Raw genomic sequence first — 21,695 nt, forward strand, 5'->3', positions numbered from 1 at the left:
AATAATTGAACTCCTGTGAAAAATTCAATTATTTTTTTCAAAAAATTGAATTTTCTCGGAGAATTTTTACAAGATTTTTAAAAATAATTGAAATTTTCGAAGATATCAATTAAAATTGTATTGAAAATAATTGAAATCCTGATAAGAATTTTATTATTTGTATAAAAATAATTGAATTTTTTACGAAGATTTTTATTATTTTATATAATTGACTTTTTGCAAAGAATTTTATTACAAATATTGAAAATAGTTGGAATTCTTCATAAAATTCAATTACTTTCAAAATTTTCAGTAAAGATTATTTTAAAAAACTTCATTATTTCCAAAAATTCAAATAAAATTCTTAAAAACAATTCAATTATTTTGAAGAATTTTAACAAAAATCTTGCCAAGAATTTTATTATTATTATTTATTACTGTTTGTATTATTGTTTGTTTTTTTGATATCCATTCCAAGTAAGGAACATTATTATTTTTCATTAAAAATTTCTTTTCAAATAGAAAAAAAGGGATCAAAAGAATTATTTCTATAATTTTTTTAAACAAAATTATAATATATTTTTGTCTTAATTAGCACAGTAAATAATAAATAATTAAATAATTTAAATGGTTTATAAAAATAAAATCGTTCCAGTTTTCATACTCATCATTTTTTACACTTTTATGTTTTCTTCTTTTTTTCCTTTTGTTCTTGAATTCAATTTCCTTTAGGAAAAAAATATTTTTTCTCGAATTTATTTTGAGAGGCAAATTGAATTACTATTTTAAAATTAATTATCACAATTGAAATTAATTTTTACAATTAAAAATTAATTATTATAATTGAAATTAATTTTTACAATTAAAATTAATTATTATAATTAAAATTAATAATGAAAATTAATAATTATTTTAAATTATTAAAATTGATATTTAATTGAAGAAATAACGATTTCTAGATTCGGAGAAACAATTGGCAAATCTGGAAGCGCATCTGAAAAAGAAAACGTTTTTTTGTTTTTACAAAATTTAACTAATTTTTTTCCAATTTTTTTTTTTGTATTTTTTTGTTACAGAAAAGTGATTGAAAATTTTTGTTCAATTTGTTTTGCATTTTGTTTGCTTGCACTTTCTTTTTGGCGGCAATTTACCTGCAACTGCAAAAGAGAGCACACGTTGGAACATCGTAGAATTGAGAGTACAATCGAAATATAATCCACGATTCGGTGAAAATTGGCTCCTGACAATAGTCATTCAGACAAATACTGACTGGACCGTTCTCCATTAAAGTGGCTGGGAAAAAATGACAAAACGATTGAAAATCATTCCCGAGACATTGAGGTTCGTAGATTATATTTAATTCCAATGGGGATAATCTTCTCTCTAAAGTATGATGAAATCTGAAAGAAAGAAAGAAACCAAAAATATTTCTCTTCTTTTTGGAAAAAAAAGTATTTTTAATTTTTTTTTCATTCGCAGTTTTTGTAAAAGAAATCGAAATTTTAATAACTTTATAAAAGAATTTTTTAATTTGAAAAAATTAAAAGTTTTAATCATCTTTTTCAATTTTTTTTTTCCTTTCGAAATTACGAAGAGAAAAAGTTGAATTTAGAAATTAAATTTTAATAATTTTATACAAGAATTTTCATTTGAAAAAATTTAAATTTGTAATCATCTTTTTCAATTTTTTTCCCTTTCGAAATTACGAAGAGAAAAAGTTAAAAATAGAAATTAAATTTTAATAACTTTATGCAAGAATTTTAATTTGAAAAAAATAAAATTTTTAATCATCTTTTTCGATTTTTTTTTCCTTTTGAAATTACGAAGAGAAAAAAGTTGAATTTAGAAATTAAATTTTAATTCTTTTTAAAATGAAAGCGTAAAAGTAATTTAAAAAAATTTTCCTACTAGTTTTGTGTGTCTTTCTTTTTTTTCTTACCTGTTTTTGTAGACTTTTCGAAGAGCCAATTCGTAAAGTGTACAAACGACATTATCGGAAATTTTGTGAATTTTCAAAAGTTGCGGAGGAAATTCGATTGTAATTTCTTCACTTCCTTCATAATCGTCAGGGGAAATTTTTAATTTTTGGTTTCTACTTTTCGACTCAATGGTAGTTTTTTGAAAACACCTGTTGACATTTTTTTCCTTAATTTCGAATTTACAAAAATTCATGAGAAAATAATTGTTACTTGAACCAAAAAAGAAGTAATTTTACATTTTTATTTTACAATATTATTATTTTTAAAATTTCTGATTTCGCACTCGATAATTAATTTTAAAAACGTAGCAAAAAAGTTGCTTTCAAACTAAAAAAAAAGTAGTAAAAAAGTAACTATCGAAAAATTAAACTTGACGACCAAAAAAACTCGTTTTTAAAAATAATTAAATTTTACAAAGAATAAATTCTATAAAAATTTTTTCAAATAATTGAATGTCTGTACAGCGTTTTATTAAAAATTTTTTTTTGAAAATAATTGAATTCCTAAAAAGCATTTTATCATTTGTGAAAATAATAGAATTCTTGCGAACAATTTTATTAGAATTTCTTTAAATAATTGAATTTCCAAGAAGAAATTTATTACTTTAAAAATAATTGAATTTTTGTTATAAATATTGTTATTTATGAAAATAATTGAATTTTACAAATAATTTTATTAAAATCCGTAAAAATAATTGAATTTTCGGGAATAATTTTATTATTTATCTTTAATAATTAAATTCTTTCGAAGAATTATTTCCACGTAAATAATTGAATTCTCGGGAAGAATTTTATTAAAATCTAAAAGAATAATTGAATTATTTCAAAAAAATTAAAATTGTATTTAAAATAATTGATTTTTTCGAACAAATTTTATTAAAATTTTTGAAAATAATTGAATTCCTGTGAAAAATTCTAATATTTTTGAAAATAATTGAATTTTGTCTAAAGAATTTTATTTCTAATGAAAATAATTGAATTACTGCGTAGAAATTTATAAAAAAAAAATGGTAAATAATTGAATTCGTGTGAAATTTTTATTATTTATGAAAATAATTAAATGTTTGCGTAGAATTTTATTAAAATTTTTATTAAATAATTCAATTCTTTTGGAAAATTTTTTTTAAAAATAATATTGAAAATTATTAAATTAAGCAAACTTTTTGAAAATAATTGAAATTTTGTCAAGAATTGTATTAAATTTTTTGAAAAAAATTGCATTTTGGAAAATAATTTTATTATTTATATTTGATAATTGAAATTTTTACAAGAATTTTTAAAAACTGAAAATAATTGAATTTTTACAATCTTTTGTAATTTTTGAAATTAATTAAATTTCTACGAAGAATTTTATTAAAATATTTTTGTTTGAAAATAATTGAATGATTTTGAAAAATTTCATTACAATTTTTGAGAATAAATTAATTTTGTCATGAAATTTAATTAAAAATGTATTCAAAATATTTATTAAATTCTAATAATTGAATTATATCAAATTTCTTTAAAATAATTGAATTTTCAAGAAGAAATTTATTACTTTTAAAAATAATTGAATTCTTGTGATGAATATTGTTATTTATGAAAATAATTTAATTTTGCAAAGAATTTTATTAAAATGCCTCAAAATAATTGAATTTTCGGGAATAGTTTTGTTATTTATCTTTAATAATTGAATTCTTTCGAAAAATTTGATTAAAATGTTTAAAAAAGAATTGAATTTCAGTGAAAAATTTTGTTATTTTTTTGAAAATAATTGAATTCTTCATAAGAATTTTATAAACATTTTTTTAAATAATTAGTTTTTTTTGAAATAATAAATATTATCGAAATTTTATTTTCAATTATTGAATTTTTGTGGAAAACTTTATTTCTGAAAATAATTGAATTTTTCGATTAATTTAATTTAAAAATAGTATTAAAAATAATTGTATTTCGAATTTTTGATATTCATTGCAAGTAAGGAATATTATTTGTATTGTCAATATTGTTGTTGTCAGTATTTTTGATATCCATTCCAAATAAGGAATATTATTATAATTAGTAATTGTATTACTAATAATTCATTATTATAAATAATTTCAAAAATTATAGTTTATAATAATTTATAATTATTTGAATTCGAAAAATTTCTCTAATATAAAAGAAGAAAAGAGAGAAAATTATAGAAAAAAATAATTATATAATATTATAAATGAAGAATGTAGAAATTAATTATCACCCGCGAGAAATAACGTTCCGCAAATCACCGCCAAGAGAGTCGCGAATTTTCGAAACCAATTGACACAATAGTGAATAGGATAAATAATTCAAATCACGATTCGCATCGAATCGAATAAATGGCGACGAGAGAAATCCGTTTAACGGCAAATATCTTAATCTGCAAATAAAATTTAATTATTTTTTAAAAATATAAATCAAAATTCAATACTTTTCGTTTAGAAAATAAAGAAATAAATGAAGTAATTTTTTTTTTTTTTTAATTTCCAAGTAATGAAAAATATTTTCTTTTTCTTACCTATTCGAACAAATGGAAATATTCGATAATTTGGGCGCCAAAGTTAATCTATTTGGAAGCACTTCTAAATTATTATTGTCGACAAATAAATCCTCAAGTTTCTCGAGTGAACCCAACCATTCAGGTAAAATTTCCAATTGATTTCGACAAATCGATAAATATTCCAAATTCTTCAACTGACTGAAGTCTTGAAAAAGAAAATTATCATTTTTTATTAAAAGAAATAATATTTTCTCTCTATTATTCGTGAAGTAAAATTAATTTTTATTTCAAGACTGAAAATTAAAATTAAAGAAAAAAAGCTGAAAATAAGAGAAAATTAATTATAAAAAAAAAGAATGAAAATAAAAAAAGGGAAAATGTATAGAAAAAATAGTATCAAAAATAGTAAAAAAAAAGAAGACGAAGACAAAATAATAATAAAAATAATAAAAATAATAAAAATAATAATAATAAAAATAATAATAATATAATAATAATAAAAATAGGAATATTAATACTAATAATAATAAAAAAGAAAAAAAAAAGTAAAAATTACAAAAAATTCTTAATCTGAAATTTTTTCTTTTTTTAATTATTTACTTACCGGATGGAATATTGGTAATAAAATTATCGTCTAGTAATAAACATTTTAACGTTATCAACGAAGCAACACTGGTTGGAATGAATTCCAATTTATTTGAATTTAAATCTAAAACAGTGAGTCGTGAATATTGAATTTCCTTTGGTAATTTTTGAATAAAATTCCCGGCTAAATATAAATTTTGCAAATTCTCCAATTCAAATATCCAATTTGGTAGAAACTTTAATTTATTCCATTTTAAATAAATTTCCCTCACATTTGCACCGTGAGTCTTCACGACAATTGGAATTTCATCTAATTCACGATAATTCCAGTGGAGAATATTTTTCCTCTTCACCTCATCGGCCATTTCACTTTCACTTTCCATTTTTCTTCTATTTTTTTTAAATTTATTTATTTTTTATTTTTATTATTTGTAAATATATATTGTTTATTTATTCTTTTCGTTTCTTTTTATTCTTGTTCGTTTATTTTTGTTATTTTTTCATTTATTTTTATTGTTTTTCGTCTGTTTTTATTATTTTTCGTTCGTTTTTATTATTTTTCGTCTATTTTTACTATTTTTATTTACTTTTTTGTTTATTATTTATTATTTATTTTCAATATTTTTCTCGATAATTTGTTTTCCAATATTTTCTTTTTATTACTCGCTTTCAATATTTTTTTATTGTTTTAAATAAATATATTTTTTCTTTATTATTAATTTTAAATATTTTCATTTATTATTTTTTCTCAATATATTTTTATTGTTTTCAATAGTTTTCTTTTCCTTTTTTTTTTATTATATTCAATATTTTCTTTTATTATTTTTGTCTATCGGTATTTTTTTTGTTTTAAATATTTTTTATTATTTGTTTTTAATTATTTTGTTTATTTTCCCTTTGGGGAAATTTTTTTGGGGCAAAATTCTCTCATTGCTCGTGACCTTCCTCTCAAAATATCTTTGACTTGCATTTCGATGCGTGATTTTTATTAATAACTCTCGTGTAATGCAAAAATTTGTATTTTTTAATGCTAATGCATTTTTTTTCGAAGAAAAGTGAATTTTTTCCCTTCGTTTTCTCTCTGAAAATGGAGAAATTATTAATTATTCAAATTATTTCGAAATAATTGTATTTTAATTTTTTTTTGTTTTTAAATATTTTTGTAATAAAGAAAAATAGAAACAAATTGTTTATAACTTTTTTTTATTAACAATTTTTCTTTTATTAAAATTTCTTATTTTTATTAAAATAATTTTATTTTAATCTTTTTTTCCTATTTTTAAAAATATTTTTAATTTTCAATAAAAGAAAAATTACAACGATTTTTATTTCAAATCAACATTTTTTTTGCAATTTTCTTTCAAAAATATGAAACAAAAAATTAAAAATTAGAGAAAAAAATATTTTTTTCAACTATACAAAATACAGACTTTAGTTCAAGTTCATTGCAATTCGCTATATATAAAAATTCCCTCTTTTCTGCTATTGCACGTGTGCAACAAATCGATGATTCTGAAGGTCAGGGACAAATTGCATCAAAAAGGGATGATGCACGTTTGGAAAAAATTATTTCCCCGTCAAAAAAAAATAGAAAAGAAAATTCACTTGTTTTTTTAATAAAAATTCTATTTTAACAAATTTCTTTCAAAAAAAACTTTTTATTCTCCTTTCTATCAAAATAGAAATTTAAAACAAACAAAAACTGTCAAAAAAAAAATTGTTCCTAACCTAAAAAAAAGCAGAATTTTACTTGAATTTTCCCTTATTCACTAAAAAAAAATTAAACAATCAAAAAAGCGTCTTTAACTCTTTAATTACGAATTTTTAGTTCGAGAATAAACCCCGCACACAAAATCGGTTCGTAATTTTCTTTCAAGATTTCGTACTGAATAAATTGAAACTGTTGAAACGAGAACGGAAAACGGAACAAAATTCCAATTCCAACGTGTTTCAGTATTCAATTTCTCCCGGGGAAAATTGAAACCATTTCTGATTGGTTGTCCAGTGCGAAACGCGCGCGCTGATTGGTTGTCAATTATCAAAGGGTTAGTTTCCATTCGCAAAGAGAAAAAGCGGAAAAAAAACATCGGGAACAAAAGAAATCTTCCCGATTATCAGAAAATGAAAATAGTTCAAGAGATTTTTTTTCGAAAACTCTAATTTAAAAATTGAATAATAAAAATTTCCCCTTCGTTATTTGCGGGGATTAAATAACGCTCGAGAATTTATGATTTCCAAATACTATTTTTCGACGATCCAACCCTGGCACGCGGCCATTTTGTATCGTCTTCCCATAACCCCCTCCCCTCCAAAATTGAAAACAACCGAAGGTCGACGCTTGTGGCTCTCGAATCTCCAACCAACTAATTTTTGGGTTAGGTTTTCTCTCGCTTAAAATAATAAAAAAAAGTTCAGTGTACAAATAAAATTACAATTTTCACAAGTAAGTAAACATTTGTGCTTGATATTATGAAAACAATAAATTGTGTGTGTGCGATTATAATCTGTGTGTTAAAAAAGAAACGCCTTTAATTTTTTTTTAGGGGGGAAAATTCAATATTTTTCCCTTTTATAATCAAACGCGTTTATTTCATAGTGCGCGACATTTTCGGTTTTTTGATTTAATATACTCAAAAAAAAAAAGAAGACGAAACAGGAGTTTATCTTTTCCAAACTCTGGAAGAATTTCTCCCTCCCCAACTCGGCATTTTTTTTCTTCCGCTGTTGGTGAATAGCATAAAAAAAACAACCAAAATAACCATCGCGTTTTTTGTCATTAAAAAAAGACGAAATTCCCTTTTCTTTCAATGTTCGTGAAACGTTCTTGTGATTATTAAAAAAAAAAAAAAACCGGTCAAGATATTCTTATGCAACATTTAACATTCTTTTTCCGCTTTATTCACTATTATATTGAAAATGGGGAAACATTTTTTTTTCGGTTATATGGCATATAAATAAGTGGCATTTTTTAACCTATAAAATTATTGCATCTCTAACCCTAACGGTTTATAACCTTAATTTTGTCGAGACGTCAAAATTGTGTCGCTTTTGTGTTTGTTCTTGTGGATTGGGGCGAGAGAGAGAAAATTAGCGAGCGGGGCGTAGGAGAGAGAGGGGAGGGGGGGGGAGAGAAAGAGAGAATAGGAATGTTTTATGTCGTCCTGCGGGACGTTGTCGGTGATAATTACCGTGACTTCCATCATTATAACCGGAAATACGAGAAAATTTTTTAGTATTTTCGTTTTTTTTTTGTTTTTTGTTTTTGTTTGCTGAAATAGAAATGAATTTTGCATTATTTCGCATCAAAGGGAAGAAGAAGCTTTTTGACTATGTCTATAAGTTTGATGTACACGTATATATAGGTATATATTGGTATATATATTATATATAGGTGTATATGGTATATATAGGTATATATAGTGTATAAATGTGTATACAGTATATATATCGTATATATAGGTATATAGATGCATATACAGTATATATATGTATATAAATCTAATATGTAGCCGTATATATGTATATTAATCGAATATATAGGTATATATCGTATTTTTTTTGAATAAAAGTGTCAAATACAAGTATAAAATTGCATAAATAAATATTGGAGATAAATAATTGCAAAGTTTCTGTGCCTGTGAATACAACTTTAGGAATATACATCTATTTCGCTCGTTTCGTTCCTCGCAGGTCTTCATCTGTTATTTTTGTTTACTTGTCATAATAAGTGTGCCATAACCTCTTGAATTTGCAGAAGTTTTCTTTCTCTCTATAAAAAAAAAATTCTTTCTTTCTTGTGGAGCTATAAAAAAAACGGAGAAAATGTTATTCAAGAACTAAACATTTTTGGTAATAATTTAAGTTTTTAAGTGACATTTATCTATCGAGTTAGTGGTTTTTCTTTTCCAAATAATTATTATAAAAGAAGGCGAGAAAAAATTTGTGTTGAGTGAAAGTTAAGCGAATTTTTTTTTTCAATTCTAAAATCCCGTTTGAAGAAGGCGATGTTTGCATGTTTAGAATTATGTTGTTTTTTCTGTATAAGTTTTTTGATGGATTTTTTTTGTTCTCTATAAAGATTTTTTGTGTATTTATGTTTATGGTTAAAAATTCAATTAATTTGTTTTTCAAGAAATTATTTTAATGGAAAAAAAACTAATTATTTGGCATAATAATTTTAAATTTTTTCAATAATAAAATTAATTTGTTTATCATTTAATTTCAATCTAATCTTTCTTCAAAGAAAATTTTTAATTATTTCAATGGGGAAATTACTTATTTTCCATTACAATTAATAGAAAAAATTTTCATAAAAATGATTTTTATTCCAATTTTCAAATTTAATTAATTATTCAAAAAAAAAAAAAAATCTTAATTTTTTCATATTCAATTCTTTGTTTGTCTTAAATTTGAAGAAAAATATTGATTTTTATTTCTAATAATAAATGTTATTATTAATTATAATTTTGAAAAAAAATTCTGTAATTAAAAATTTCAATTTATTTTTATTATAAAAAAACTTTAATAATTCAATTATTGTTAAAAAGTTTTAAGTTCTTTTTGTCGTGAATTTAATTATATTAAAATTTTTTTTTAATTTTCTTTGAAAATTCAATTTATTTTGAAAATTTTTTTCGAAAATTCAATAATTATTGTTTTAATAAATTTCTTTGAAAATTCAATTATTTGAAAAATTTTTTAAATAAAATTCTGTTTTTTAATACAATTTTTAATAGAATTTTTCAAAAGAATTCAATTATTTTTATTCAATTCAATTTTTAATGAATTCTTCGAAAGAATTGGATTATTTTCAATATAATTTTAATAAAATTTCTAAAAAGAATTCAATTATTTTCAAAAATTTGAAGAAGAAAAAATTTGAATTATTTTGCATGAAAATATAAACTTCTTCCCGTAAATTCAATGATTTTCAGAATTTTGAATAAAATTCTTTGTAAAATTCAATTAGTTTCATAAATAACAATATTCACCATAAGAATTCAATTATTTTTCGAAATTTAAATAAAATTCTTTGTAAAATTCAATTTATTTTCATAAATAACAATTTTCACCACAAGAATTCAATTATTTTCAGAAATTCGAATAATATTCTTAGTAAAATTCAATTATTTTCATAAATAACAATTTTCACCATAAGAATTCAATTATTTTCAGAAATTTGAATAAAATTAATTTTTTTTTGTAAAAATTCAATTGTTTTCATAAATAACAATTTTCACCATAAGAATTCAATTATTTTTAAAATTATTAAAAAACTCTTCGCGGAAATTAAATTATTATCAATAAATTTTTCTGAAATTCTTACCTCGAATTCAATTATTTTCACAAATAATAAATTTTTTCCCTAAAATTGAATTAGTTAAAAAAATTTCCTTAAAATTCTTCTCAATAATTCAAATTTTTTTCATAAATAATAAAATTCTTTTTTGGAATTTAATACTATTTTTTAATACAGGTTTTAAATAAATTTTTCGAAAAATTCTTCTTAAAAATTTTATTTGAAATTCGCCGAAAGAATTTAATATTAAGAAATATTCAAAAAATTCTTTATTTTTGTATTTTTAAATATTTTTGAATTCTCGTAGAATTTTTTTAATGGAAATTAATTTAAAATTGTAGATAATAATTGAAAATATTAAAAGCAAAGTATGAATTTTTATAGAAATAATTGAATTTTGAAAAAGTTTCAAATTAAAATCTTTTGATAATTTATTTGATAATTTGATAATTTGAATTTCTCCTTCTTTTAACTAACAATTCTGTAGAATTAATTTTTTTTGAAAAAGTTTAATTGTAATTTAATTTTAATTTTTGGAAATTCTTTCAAATTTTTATTTTCTAATATTTATAATATTGAAAAATTTGAAAATTCTCAAAAAGAATTTTTCCTGAAATGATTAAATGTTTGTTACTTAAAAAAAGTAATTATAGTTTTCCGAATATTTTTACAATTAAAGAAATTCGTAAATAATAATGTAAAAGACATTTTTTTTGAGTATCTAATTATTTTTAGAGTTAATTAGATAATTAATTTTAGAGTTAATCATATTCCTTAGGGAAAAAGTCGAAATTTTGTGTTTGGAAATCAGGGAAAAAGAAAATTCAATTTTTTAATTAAAAAAAAATTTTTTTAACCCATCAGGGTTGCCACAAAAAATTAATAAATATCAATTAATGATTTTGAATAAAAAAAAAGAGAGAAATTTTTTGATTTTTCATTTAGAAATTAACATTTTTAGAAATGGTGGAAAAAAAGAAACTAATTACGAAATTAAATGTTCTTTTTACAGTGATTTCAGTGATAAAATAAAGAGGAGAAGAAAAAAATATGACGACAATTGTTGAAGAGACAATGGACGTGCCGGAGGAATTGACTCTACATTGGGCGGAGGATGTGGGCAATGTCATTCACGAGGAGGTGTGCGGCCTCGAGACGGAAATGGTCGCACAAGAAGAGGAAGTTATTGGCGCTTGCGAGGAAGTTATCGAGGAGGCCGTCGAGGAGGAAGTTATCGAACAACAACCCGAACAAGAGGCAAACGACACTGAGATTTTAATGGTGCCGCAATCGAGTGATATGGAATCAATTTATATTGTTCCACAGGATCAGGGCCATGATTATTTCAATATTCAAGTCACCGAGGAAGTTGTCGCCGATAGTTGGGATCGATCTGGACCCGACGATGGGTAATTTATCCTCTTTTCTTTCAATTTTCTTTCTTTCCTTTTTTTTCTTATTCTTTTCAAATTTTCCTATTTCTTCAAATTCTTCATCTTTTTTGTAAATTATTATTGAGAAAAACTATTTCTTTCTTTGCTTCATTAATTTTTCAGCGTTACTCAGAGGTCAGGGAAAAATCAGGGATTTTTATTAAAAGTAGTGAAAAAAATTAATTTTTAAAAATTTCATAAGAAAATTTCTGAATTTTTATGACTTTTTTTGTTTGTCTCAAAAATTATGAAATTACCACGAATTCTAATAAAAAACCTTCATTTTTTTCTATTTCTGACAATAATTTCTTTTTTAATTTAAATAATTCTCTTTTAAAAATTAACTATTATAGAATTTTTATTGAAAATTTTGGAAATAATTGAATTTTTAAAAATTTTATTGAATAATCATCAAGTGTAAATTCGATAAAAAATGAAAATATTTTTTGCAAAATTTAATTATTTTGTGGAATTTTAAAAAAATTCGTAGCAAAATTCAATTATTTTCATGAATTTTAATAAAATTTTTGTCTAAAATTCACTTTTCAGGAATTTTATTAAAATTCGTTGCAAAATTCAATTCTTTTCATGAATTTTAATAAAATTTCTGTCTAAATTCCATTTTTTCAGGAATTTTGAAAAAATGTATTGCAATATTCAATTATTTTCAGGAATTTTTATAAAATTTTCGTCTGAATTCAATTTTCAGGAATTTTATTAAAATTCGTTGAAAAATTCAATTATATTCATGAATTTTAATAAAATTTCTGTCTAAAATCCATTTTTTTTAGGAATTTTTAAAAAATTTATTGCAAAATTCAATTATTTTCAGGAATTTTAATAAAATTTTTGTCTAAATCCAATTTTTAAAAAGTTTTAAAAAATTTATTGAAAAATTCAATTATTTTTATGAATTTTAATAAAAATTTTTGTCTAAATTCAATTTTCAGGAATTTTATTAAAATTCGTTGCAAAATTCAATTCTTTTCATGAATTTTAATGAAATTTCTGTCTAAATTCCATTTTTTTCAGGAATTTTAAAAAAATGTATTGCAAAATTCAATTATTTTCAGGAATTTTCATAAAATTTTTGTCTAAATTCAATTTTCAGGAATTTTATTAAAATTCGTTGAAAAATTCAATTATATTCATGAATTTTAATAAAATTTCTGTCAAAATTCCATTTTTTTAGGAATTTTTAAAAAATTTATTGCAAAATTCAATTATTTTCGGAAATTGTAATAAAATTTTTGTCTAAATCCATTTTTTAAAATTTATTGAAAAATTCAATTATTTTTATGAATTTTAATAAAAATTTTTGTCTAAATTCAATTTTCAGGAATTTTATTAAAATTCGTTGCAAAATTCAATTTTTAGGAATTTTTATTAAAATTCGTTGCAAAATTCAATTATTTTCATGAATTCATGAATATAAATTCATGAATTTTAAAAAAATTTTTGTCTAACCTCAATTTTCAGGAATTTTAAAAAAATTTATTGGAAAATTCAATTATTTTCATGAATTTTAATAAAAAATTTTTGTCTAAATTCAATTTTCAGAAATGTTATTAAAATTCGTTGAAAAATTGAATTCTTTTATGAATTTTAATAAAATTTCTGTCTAAATTCCATTTTTTTAGGAAGTTTTAAAAAATTTATTGCAGAATTCGATTATTTTTATGAATTTGAATAAAATTTCTGTATAAATTCCATTTTTTTAGGAATTTTTAAAAAATTTAATGCAAAATTCAACTATATTCATGAATTTTAATAAAATTTTTGTCTAAATCCAATTATTAATTATTAATTAAATCCAATTTTCAGAAATTTTAAATAAATTTATTGCAAAATTTAATTATTTTTAGGAATTTTAATAAAATTTATGTCTAAATTCAATTTTTTTGGGGGAATTTTTAAACAATTTAAATTGCAAACTTAAATTATTTTTAGGAATTTTAATAAAAATTTTTGTCTAAATTCAATTTTCAGGAATTTTATTAAAATTCGTTTCAAAATTCAATTTTTAGGAATTTTTATTAAAATTCGTTGCAAAATTCAATTATTTTTATGAATTTTAATAAAATTCTTCGCAGAAATTCAATTATTTCCATAAATAGATAATAAAAATTTTGACTCGAATTCAATTATTTAAAATACGATTTTCTTAACATTTTTTACTTAAAATGATAATATTCATAAAAATTTTTACTAAAATTCTTCGAAAAAAAAACAATTATTTTAAGATATTTTGATTTAATTGAATTCAATTTTAAGAAACATTCAATTTTTGAATAAATAATTCTCGTAGAATTTTCGAATAAAATTGGATTTAAAAATGATTTTCAGTTAAAATTGTAGATTATAATTGAATATTAAAAAAGCATAGCTTGAATTTTAAGAAATAATTGAGTTTTGAAAAAGTTTCCAATTATCTTCTGAGAATTTAAATTTTTTATACTTTTTACTAACAGTTTTGTAGAATTAATTTTTTTTTTGTTGAAAAAGTTTAATTGAATTTTTTTTGATGAAATTATTTGAAGTTTTTATTTTCTAATATATATTTATAATTGATGAATTTACAAATAATTGAAATTTCACGGAAAAATTGAATTGTAAACAAATGAAATTAAAAATTCTCAAAAAGAATTTTTTAAAAAATTATTAAAAATAGATTTTTACAAGTAATTTTTAAATTTAAAAAAAAAAATTTTTAATTTTTTTTAATTAAAAAAAAATTTTGTTTTCTTTAATTAATTTTTCAATAACGAAAAGAAAAATCGTAATGTTTGAATTGAGGGAAAAAAATCGTAATATTCTTGAATTAAGAAAAGAATTTTGTTCGTTTGTTTGCGTCTTTGAGTAATTTTTGAATTTTTGTTTCTTTAAGTAAATTTGAATTTTGAATTAAGAAAAATAAGATTCGCAAGTTTTGAATTTAAAAATGCAAAATTTCCTTTTCAGCGTCGAGATTCCGGAGACAAAAGTCTCGCACGACAATTTATTGGAATACGACGATATGGAAATTCCATTGCCGATTGATCAGGATTCGTATACAAATACACGGCCCTATCCTTGCGATTTTTGCAGTCGTCGCTTTCGAAAGAAGGCGAATTTAATGAATCACATGGTGGCACATCAAACCGATCGTCCACATGGTTGCAATCTTTGTGGTGCGCGTTACGTGCGCAAATGTGATTTAATGAATCATTTGAAAATTCATGCCTACGCACCGTCGCGCGACGGTCTCGATGATGATCTCAATGACGAGGATCCCCTGATGAACGATGAAGAGGAAATGACAAAAGGTTCTTATTTTTTTCTTTTTCATTCCTTTTTTCTATAAAACAAATAATAAAAAAAAAAAGATTTTTTTTAATTTAAAACGCAGGCTTCGCGTTTCTACTCAATCTACTCAAACCTACTGTTTACTATTTTTTTTCGAACAAATCAATTATTTAACAAAATTTTTATACAATTTATTCTTCACAAGAATTCAATTACTTTCACTAAAAATAACATTTTTCATGGGAATTCAATTCTTTTTACACATTTTAATACAATTTCTCGCAATAATTCAATTATTTTCATAAATAATAAAATTTTTCTCAGGAATTCAATTATTTTTGAAAATTTTAATAAAATTCTTAGCAACTATTCAATTATTTTCGCATAATTAATAAAATTCATCGCAGGATTTCAATTATTTTTAATACAATTTTACAGGAATTGCTCGAAAAGTATGTAATTATTCTTAAAAATTTAATTTCAATTCCTCGAAAAAATAAATTATTTAAAAAAATATTTTTCCTCAAATTCTTTGAAAGAATTCAATTATTTACAAAAATATTAGAATTTTTCACAGGAATTCAATTATTTTCAAATAATTTAATAAAATTGTTCGAAAGAAATCAATTATTTTAAATAAAATTTTAATTAACTTTTTTTGGAATAATTCAATTATTCTTTTAGATTTTAATAAAATTCTTCCCAAGAATTGAATTATCAAAGATAAATAACAAAATTTTCCCGAAAATCCAATTATTTTGAGGCATTTTAAGAAAATTCTTTGCAAAATTCAATTATTTTCATAAATAATAATTAAATTTTTTCTTGGATATTCAACTATTTTAAAAAATTCTAATAAAATCGTTCGCAAGAATTCAATTATTTTCACAAATAAAAAGAGATTTTTAGGAATTCAATTACTTTCAAAAAAATTTAATAAAATGCCTTACAAACATTCAATTATTCTTAAAAATTTTAATAGAATTCTTTGAAAATTTAAATATTTTTAAAAACTTTTCGTAATTAAATGACTTTGAATATCTACGATTTTCTTGGTCGTCAAGTTTAATTTTTCGTTAGCTACTTTTTTTTTAGTTTGTAAGCTACTTTTTGATATTTTTTTAAAATTAATTATTGAGTGCGAAGTCTGAAAACGTAAAAAAAAGATTTTTTTTACATTCAAAACGAAAAATGGAACTTTTTTTTTTTATTGAAAAACAAAAAAGAATCTTTTTTTTATTAAAAACGGAAAAAGAAACTTTTTTTAAATTAAAACGAAAAAAGAAGCAATTTTCTATTTCAAGCGAAAAAAAGAAGTTTCTGAAGAATATTATTAAAAACTTTTGATAATTATTTCTTTCTTTAAAGGAATTTAATTAAAATTACACTGCAAATTAAGTGAATTCTTCTAAAGAATTTTTTCAAAGTTTTTTAAAATAATTAAATTTTCGTGAAAATTTTTTAATTACTTTTTAAATAAATGAATTTTTATGCTGAATACTGTTATTTATGAAAATAATTGAATTTTGCAAAGGAATTTTATTAAAATTCCTGATAATAATTGACGACAAAATTAAAATTTGTCAAAAAAAATTATTTTTTCAGAATTGTTGATTAAAATTATGAAAAATTGAAATTTTTCAAAATTTTAACTTGAAACTCTTTCAAAATTCAATTACATTTCTAAAAATTCACGCAATAATGCTTTTAATATTCATTTATCTCAAATTTTAATTGCAATTTTTATTTAAATCAATTTTTACTCGAAAATTCTACAAGAATTCAATTATTTAAATACAGAAGTAAATTATTTATTGAATAATTGAATGTTTCTTAAAATTGAATTCTCATAAAGAATTTTATCAATAAATTTTTTAATAATTGAATTTTTGAAGATTTCCTTAAAAAAAAAAAAAATATATTAAAATTGTATTGAAAATAATTGAATTCACGGGAAGAATTATATTATTTTCATGAAAATAATTCAATTATTGCGACAACTTTTTTTAATTTTTGAAAATAATTGAATTCTTTTCTGAAATTTAATTGAAATTGTATTAAAAATAATTGAATTCCTGGGCAAAATTTTATTACATTTTTGGAAATAATCCAAATATTGGGGCAAATTTTATTAAATTTTTGAAAAGAATAATTAAATTCTTGAGAAGAATTTTAAGAAAATTTTTTAACTGCTTGAATTCCAGTGAAAAATTTATTACTTATGAAAATAATAAATTGAATTCGTGCGAAGAATTTTATTAAAATTTTTGAAAATAATTGAATTTTCCCGAAGAATTTTAATAATTTTGAAAATAATTGAATTCTTACAAAGAATGTTATTATTTAAGAAAATAATTGAATTGTTTCAAAGAATTTTATCAAACGTCTTGAAAATAATTAAATTATTTCGAGAAATTTCACTAAAATTTAATTCAAAATAATTGAATTGTTTTGAAGGATTTATTTCAATATTCTTGAAAATAATGAATTTTTTTAAATAATTTTAATCGAAAATTTTGGAAATAATTGAATTTTTTGCAAATAATTGAATTTTTTGAAGGAATTTTATTAAAAATTTTGTAAATAATAATTTTTTAAAAAGTATTTCATGAAAATTGTTGACAATAATTGAATTTTTTGAAGGAATTTTATTAAAAAGTTTGAAAATAATTATTTTTTTAAAAGAATTTCATGAAAATTGTTGAAAATAATTGAATTTTAATTTAAATTCTGAAAAATAATCGAAATCAATTAATAATTTCAAAAATAATTGTATTTTTGCGAGAAATTTAATTAAAATTGTATTGAAAATAATTATTATTATTTTCAAAAGTTATAAAAATTCTTCGCAGAATTTCAATTCTGTTCAAAAATTTTTTAAAAATTTTTGACAAAATTTCAATTATCCCTATAAATAATAAAATTCTTATTCGAAATTCAATTATTTTTAAAAATTTTAATAAAATTCTTGGCAAAATTTTACAGAAATTCAATTATTTAAAATACGAAATTTCATACAATTTTTTGAAAAATATCGATTATTTAAAAAGATTTTTATAAAATTCATAGCAAGAATTCAATTATTTAAAAAAAAAATTTAACAAAGTTCTTTTCAAGAATTCAATTATTTTTTTAAATAATAAAATTCTTTTGAGAAATTCAATTATTTTCATAAACTTAAATAAAATTCGTTGCAAAAATTCAATTATTTATAAAAATAATAAAATTCTTCACAGAAATTCAGTTATTTTTATAAACTTGAATAAAATTCGTTGAAAGAATTAAATTATTTTCAAAAGTAATCAAATTCTTCGCAGAAATAATTATATAGAATAATTGAATAATTCTTGCCAAGATTTTTACAATTTATAAAAATAATTGAGATGTTTCGAAGAATTTTTTATCAGAATTTGTATTGAATCTCTTGAAAATAATTAAATTTAAATAATATTTTTAAAAATAATTTTATTCTTTCGAGAAATTTAATTAAAATTGTATTAAAAATAATTGAATTCCCCCGAAACATTTTTTTTTTTTTTATGAAAATAATTAAATTTCTTTTGTAGAATTTTATTATTAATTATAAAAATATAATTCTCGCGAAGAATTTTCTTATTTATGCGAAAATAATTAAATTCTTTGCCGAGGATTTTACAATTCATAAAAATAATTTAATTGTTTCGAAGAATTTTTATCTGAATTTTTGAAAATAATTGATATTTTAGAAGGAATTTTATTAAAAATTTTGAAAATAATAATTTTTTAAAAATAATTAAATTTTTTGAAGGAATTTTATGAAAAAGTTTGAAAATAATGATTTTTTTTAAAAAGAATTTTATGAAAATTATTAAAAATAATTGAATTTTTTATTAAAATTGTTGAAAATAATGGAATTTAATTAATATTTTGAAAAATAATTGTATTCTTTCGAGAAATTTGATTAAAATTGTATTGAAAATAATTGAATTGTTGGGGAGAATTTTCTTATTCATGTGAATAATGAAATTCTTGTTTAAAATTTTGTTAAATTTGTGGAATAATAATAAATAAGAATATTTAATATTATATACCTAATAAGTGAATTCTTTAAATTTTCAATCTCTAATCATTCAAAAATTGATGTTTGTTCTTGAAAATTATTTTATATTTTGAATATAAAATTCTTTAATTCACAAAATAATAATAAATGGAAAACCACGTTCCGCGCGTATAATTTGCTAGTAGTAGTAATAATAGCAATATAATTAGTAATAGTAATAATATTAATAAAAATAATAATGAGAATAATAATAAAATAATTTCAACAAAAGTTTTTGTTCGTCCAGGTCGACGAAAGAAGGTGCAATCGAATACTCCACGTAGACGAAAAAACAATGCAGCAGCGGCGGGCGGTAAACGTTCAATGGTCGTCGCTGGCGGTACAACAACAGCAACAACGACATCGTCATCGTCATCAAATCTCGCCGACGATGGCAAAGAAGTCGTTGGCAAACTAATGAATAAATCGCAATACAATTACGTTGCCGAGGACATACGTTTAATGGAAGTTGCGTCGCGCAGCACGACAAATAATCGCGGTGGCAATAGTTTGGCGTCGAGCTCACGCTGGACAGATCAAATGACAATCATCAATGATCCACCGCGTTGGCCAATCACCGATCCAACGAAACCCTACGTGTGTCAAAATTGTGGCGTTGCATTCGCACGCGAGAAGGCGCTCGCCTCACACTCGCGAATACACGGCGGCGACAGTCCACTGGAATGCTCGAATTGCGGCGAAATGTATTGGGACTTGAATGCACTGCGGGAGCACATGAAAAATAAACACGGCAGCACCATTGAAATTGCCAACGATCAAATTGATGGCAATGAGGCGACAAATTACACGGGCGATGATCGTTTTGGGGAATTTTTCTGCGACACATGCGGTGTTCCTTTTCATCGATTGGATCTTCTCAAGCGTCATCGGAAGTATGTTTTTTATTCGCTGTTTATTTATTTATTTCTATCTATTTTATTCTAATTCAATATTTTTTATTATTTTTACTCTTCAACCATTTTTTTCAATTTCTTTACTATTTATATATTTATTTCATTTTTATATTATTTATTTCTTTGTTTTACCTTTTTCTGCCTTTTTTTTCACTATTTACACATTTTTTTATTCCTTTTACCATCTATTTTTTATTTCACCTTTTTCTGCTCTTTCTTTCATTATTCATACATTTTTCTATTTTCTTTATCTTGTATTTTTATTTTACATTTTTCTGCTTTTTAGTTTCACTATTTATATTTATATATTTTTCTTCTGAATGTTTAACAACAATTTAGCAAATCTTGGTAGGAATTCAATTACTTTAATTGTTTTTAAAATATTCTTCAATTTATTTTAAAAAATTTCTTTGAAAATTCAATTATTTTGAACAATTTTACTCAAAATTCAATTATTTTGAACAATTTTATTCAGAATTGAATTCTTTTAAAAAATATTTCTTCAAAATTCAATTATATTTCAAAACTTTAAAAAAAAATTTTTCTAGAAATTTGTATTGAACAAAAAAAAAATTTAATTCCTGTAAAGAATGTTATTTATAAAAATAATTGAATTTCAGCGAAGAATTAAAAATTCATTATTATTTTTATTTATTAATTTATTTATTTCAAAAGTTAATAAAATTCTTCTCTGAAATTCAAATATTTTCAAAAATTTCCCTCCAATTCAATGATTTTCAATATCTACTATTGAAATAAATTTTTCCACAAGAATTCAATTATTTGAAAATTTTTTTTAATAAAATTCTACGCAAACATTAAATTATTTTCAAAAATAATAAAAATTTCCCAGGAATTCAATTATTTACAAATTTTTTTTTTTATAAATTTCTTCGCAGCAATTAAATTATTTTCATAAATAATAAAATTTTTTACAGGGATTCAAATATTTTTATGAATAATAAATTTCTTTTTCGGATTTCAATTATTTTCATAAATAATAAAACTCATTGCAGAATTTCAATTATTTTTAGAACAATTTTCATGAAATTCCCGGAAAAATGTAATTTTTCTTAAAAATTTTATTAAAATTCATCAAAAGAATTCAATTATTTAAAAATTTCTTGATAAAATTCTTTATAAGAATTCAATTATTCAATAAAATATTTATTTTTGTATTTTAAATTATTGATTTATAGTAGAATTTTCTAATAAAAATAGATTTGGAAATGAATTTAAGATAAAAATGTTGTATTTTATATTAAAAGTATTATAAAGTGTGAATTTTTGGAAATAATTGAATTTTGATAAGGTTTCAAATTATTTTCAAAAAAATTCAATTATTTTTAATAAATTCGATTTTTATAAAATTCGTAGCAAAAATTCAATTATTTTCGTAAAAAAAAATCTTTTCAGGAATTCAATTATTTTAAAAAATTTAAATAAAATTTATTCTAGACATAATTCAGTTATGGTTTTCTAAAATTTAATAACATTTGTAGCAATAATTGAATAATTTAATTTTTTTTTTATTCAATTCAATTTTTAATGAATTTTTCGAAAGAATTCATTTTTTAATGAATTCTTCGAAAGAATTCAATTATTTTCAATATAATTTTAATCAAATTTCTGAAAAGAATTCAATTA

The 21,695-nt window shown here is 21.0% G+C and overlaps 2 protein-coding genes across 4 annotated transcripts in view; one reads left to right on the top strand and one right to left on the bottom strand.

Annotated features, from left to right (window-relative positions):
• Positions 1–620: 620 nt before the first annotated feature.
• On the bottom strand, positions 621–5,504 carry LOC122511852 (leucine-rich repeat and calponin homology domain-containing protein 2). Its single transcript, XM_043627376.1, has 6 exons — positions 5,059–5,504; positions 4,473–4,659; positions 4,176–4,334; positions 1,919–2,107; positions 1,131–1,379; positions 621–973 (listed from the first exon to the last, which is right to left on the bottom strand). The coding sequence occupies exons 1-6, from the start codon at positions 5,420–5,422 to the stop codon at positions 913–915; spliced, it is 1,209 nt and encodes a 402-aa protein (XP_043483311.1). The 5' UTR covers positions 5,423–5,504; the 3' UTR covers positions 621–912.
• Positions 5,505–7,338: 1,834 nt separating this feature from the next.
• LOC122511860 (zinc finger protein 91-like) overlaps positions 7,339–21,695 on the top strand; it is a 28,168-nt gene continuing 13,811 nt past the window's right edge. Inside the window, exons 1-4 of one of the 3 annotated variants that reach the window (XM_043627386.1) lie at positions 7,339–7,482; positions 11,351–11,747; positions 14,733–15,076; positions 19,367–20,027. In XM_043627386.1, the coding sequence (XP_043483321.1) occupies positions 11,389–11,747; positions 14,733–15,076; positions 19,367–20,027 (1,364 nt within the window). In that variant the 5' untranslated portion in view covers positions 7,339–7,482; positions 11,351–11,388. Of the gene's footprint in view, positions 7,483–8,741; positions 8,889–11,350; positions 11,748–14,732; positions 15,077–19,366; positions 20,028–21,695 lie in introns of those variants that run through there. The other 2 variants (XM_043627404.1, XM_043627395.1) reach the window with 2 other exon arrangements.

The sequence above is a fragment of the Leptopilina heterotoma genome, unplaced genomic scaffold, assembly GCF_015476425.1.
Source record: "Leptopilina heterotoma isolate Lh14 unplaced genomic scaffold, ASM1547642v1 Lhet_123, whole genome shotgun sequence".
NCBI classification, from domain to species: domain Eukaryota; kingdom Metazoa; phylum Arthropoda; class Insecta; order Hymenoptera; family Figitidae; genus Leptopilina; species Leptopilina heterotoma.

Excerpts from the sequence above, each read along its gene's own strand:
- LOC122511852 (XM_043627376.1), bottom strand. The coding sequence starts at position 5,422 with ATGGAAAGTGAAAGTGAAATGGCCGATGAGGTGAAGAGGAAAAATATT. Across the intron at positions 4,660-5,058 it reads TATTACCAATATTCCATCCG|ACTTCAGTCAGTTGAAGAAT; the intron begins GTAAGTAAATAA and ends TTCTTTTTCAAG. Across the intron at positions 1,380-1,918 it reads CGAAAAGTCTACAAAAACAG|ATTTCATCATACTTTAGAGA; the intron begins GTAAGAAAAAAA and ends TCTTTCTTTCAG.